General features: G+C 38.5%; 1 protein-coding gene across 5 annotated transcripts in view; it reads right to left on the bottom strand.

The window, feature by feature from the left end:
• Window positions 1-298: 298 nt before the first annotated feature.
• LOC115210308 (transcriptional repressor CTCF) overlaps window positions 299-2,959 on the bottom strand; it is an 89,622-nt gene continuing 86,961 nt past the window's right edge. For all 5 annotated transcript variants that reach the window (XM_029778832.2, XM_029778833.2, XM_029778834.2 and 2 more), the window contains one exon: window positions 299-406. In XM_029778832.2, the coding sequence (XP_029634692.1) occupies window positions 388-406 (19 nt within the window). In that variant the 3' untranslated portion in view covers window positions 299-387. The remainder of the gene's footprint in view (window positions 407-2,959) is intronic.

Genomic DNA, 2,959 nt, shown 5'->3' with positions numbered 1-2,959 from the left:
AATTCAATGAATTACAGGTTAATAGTTTTATTTTTGTTTGATTTCTTTTTCATATGTTTCAAATATGAGATCATTTGTTAATCAAAATAAACTAAATCCACTGAAAGATGTTTTCAGCGGTTAACAAAGATAAACATTTTCAAGTTTAAACATTAGAATAGAAAACACTGAAATTTCTTTTGTGCACATTTAAGTCTCTTTTCTTTTCTTTTTCTTTTGGAAGGACAAGTACTCCTGTTGAAGAGTACTTATAACATCAACTGTCAGGAATAACAAATAAAACAGAACCATTTTTTTAAAAACTGGGTATGTGTGTATGTGTTGAAGTTGCAATTCCTTATAAAGGATTAGTAATTTCAAACAAGGCTGAAATATTCAGTCGTCAATTCAATCAACATTCACCAACCTGCAATAAACAAACCAAGGATAAATTAATAAATAATAGATTTTTGAATACAATAGATCAAAAACAAAAATTCTGACACAATTAAAGAAAATTATTGCTAATTTGTTGTTGTTGCTTATCCCTAGCTCAATCTTTATCAAGATACAACCAAAAGTATTCCAGCCATGGCCACTCTGTCTTTTTAGGGATACATCTATGAACATTGTACATTATTTACATTTGACAGATATTTGTCCTCATCTTGTTTGTTGTTAACACAATGTTTCAGCTAATATACTCTCCAACCTTCATCAGGTCTCTTGGGGAAATTTTGAACCTGGGTTCTCATTTCTAAGGTATTTTTTTCTATCAGTCCAACACCAGGCTAAAATCAGAATTCATTGGACCAGAAGGTAGTATGATCCCAGAGTCAGAGTTGGTGCATGACCTGAGGGTTCACATGAGCAATGATCCAACATTCCACACACATATTACCAAGATGGCAACATTGTGCAGGGAAGTGGCTGGCTGGATTCTGAGGACATTCAGAACCAGAAAAAGGGAAGCCCTGCTACCCCTATGGAAGATTTTTGTTCTCAGCTGATGGACTGCTGCTCCCAACTATGGTCTCCAGAAAGTATGAAACAAACTGTGGAACTTGAACCAATCCAGTGCCAATACACAAAGAAGATTGACTCGATCCCAAAGATGGGCTACTGGGAGAGGCTAAAGGAGCTGAGTCTCTATTCCTTGGAGAGAAGATGAGAGAGATATGCTGTGATATATATTTGGAAGATCTTGGAGGGTTTAGCTCTCAATTCTGGAATTGACAGCTATACCAATCCTTGAACTGGACAGCATTGCATCATACCAAAGATCCTGTCTTCTCAATCTAAAATAAGGACACAGTACAGCAATAGTTTGGGTTTCAAAGTCCCACAATTGTTCAACATCCTTCCAGGCAACCTTCGTTAGTGTTAATTTGTAAGTTTTCACGGAACATCTGGACAGGTTTCTATCTGAGATACATGTGGCAGGAAACACAAAGAAGAGCAGCTCCATCCAACTTGGTGTACATATAGATATAACTTTGATAGGTTTCAGCCAGTATAGGCCCAGGCCATGTCTAACTTAATAGCACCACCTGGTAAAGTCTTTTAGTCATATATGGGGTACCATAGCCCACTCTAGCAAAGAGTTATTATTGTTGGAGACATATCCAGGTGTAGGAGGCTAGTCTGGGATTTTTGGAGGAAAGTGGTCCACTGAACATTTGAATTTTATGGAATCCGTTTCTGTTTTGACATATTTTGGTATGGTATTAAAGAGAGCTGGACCAGTTGAGATAAAGTAATTGTGACATAATGTTGCTATGTGTACTGAGTTTGATTTTTGTAGTGGGCGGATAGCACTGGGGCCAAGTCTTGGATGGATTTTAAAATTGATGCCAAAATCATTTGTGCAATATTGAAGGAATATTTTCCACATAACACAAATGATGTAGCGCTCCCAGTGGCATTACTGAGAGTAGAGATTGAGTTTTTTTAGTTGACCCCAATAATCAATGCCTCTCATGCTGTCTATCTTTCTTGTTATTGACCACTGAAGTGCTTCTACTTTTATAATGAGCTGCTTCGTATGGGGGGCGGTGACCACAGTGGGCAACAGTATTCAAGGTGGGGTTGGGCAAAAGTAGAATAGAGAAGGATGATGGTGTAGGCATCTCTAGACCAGAAAGTTCTCAGAATCCAGGTGCACATCTTGCTGTTTACGTGGGAATTCCAGCTTAGATTGTTATCAACAATTACTCCAAGGTCTCTGGTTTTGTTGGATGACACTAGGGAGTCACCTGAGGGAAGAGCATATGGTAATTTCAGAGTTTCCTCTTTTCCAAAGTGGACCAAATCAAACTTATTTTCATTTAAAAACATATTGTTTTTTTCTGCCCATTAGACAATAGCAACCAGATCTGACAGAAGGTATGTTCGGTCTCTCATGCTGTTTGTGGCTTTCTGGAGTTTGGAATCATCTTCATAGATTTTCAATGTTGAATGTTTGATGACATCTATGTTGTTGATGTAAATAATGAAGAGGAGTGGGCCCAAAACAATACCTTGTGCGACACCACTAGTGACTTTGGCTGAGCTGGATTGTATTCTCTCAAACATAACAAGTTGGGTTCTGTTCATCAGGAAACACTTTATCCACTGCAGCAACTTTCCACGAACTCTAATGTTGGACAGCTTCTTCAGCAGGATTTTGTGGTCCACTCTGTCAAATGCCTTGCTGAAATCAAGGTATATGACGTCAGTTTTGGAGCTCTCTCCCAATGCTTTTAAGATGTCGTCAAAATGGTGCAGAAGCTGCGACAGTAAGTCCCTGCCATCATGGAAACCATGCTGGTCGGGGTTCAGCAGATTGTTGTCTTCGAGGAAGTGAGTTATTTGCGATCTCGCCACCCTCTCAAATACTTTAATGATATGAGAAGTGAGTGAAATCAGACGGTAGTTCACTGCAAGAGATTTCTTTCCTTTTTTGAAGACTGGAAAAGACTGGGAAAGAAAATGATCAGGA

The sequence above is a fragment of the Octopus sinensis genome, linkage group LG4 (genome assembly GCF_006345805.1).
Source record: "Octopus sinensis linkage group LG4, ASM634580v1, whole genome shotgun sequence".
NCBI classification, from domain to species: domain Eukaryota; kingdom Metazoa; phylum Mollusca; class Cephalopoda; order Octopoda; family Octopodidae; genus Octopus; species Octopus sinensis.
Note: the sequence above shows the minus strand (reverse complement) of the source record. Positions and strands in the feature narration are given on the sequence as shown.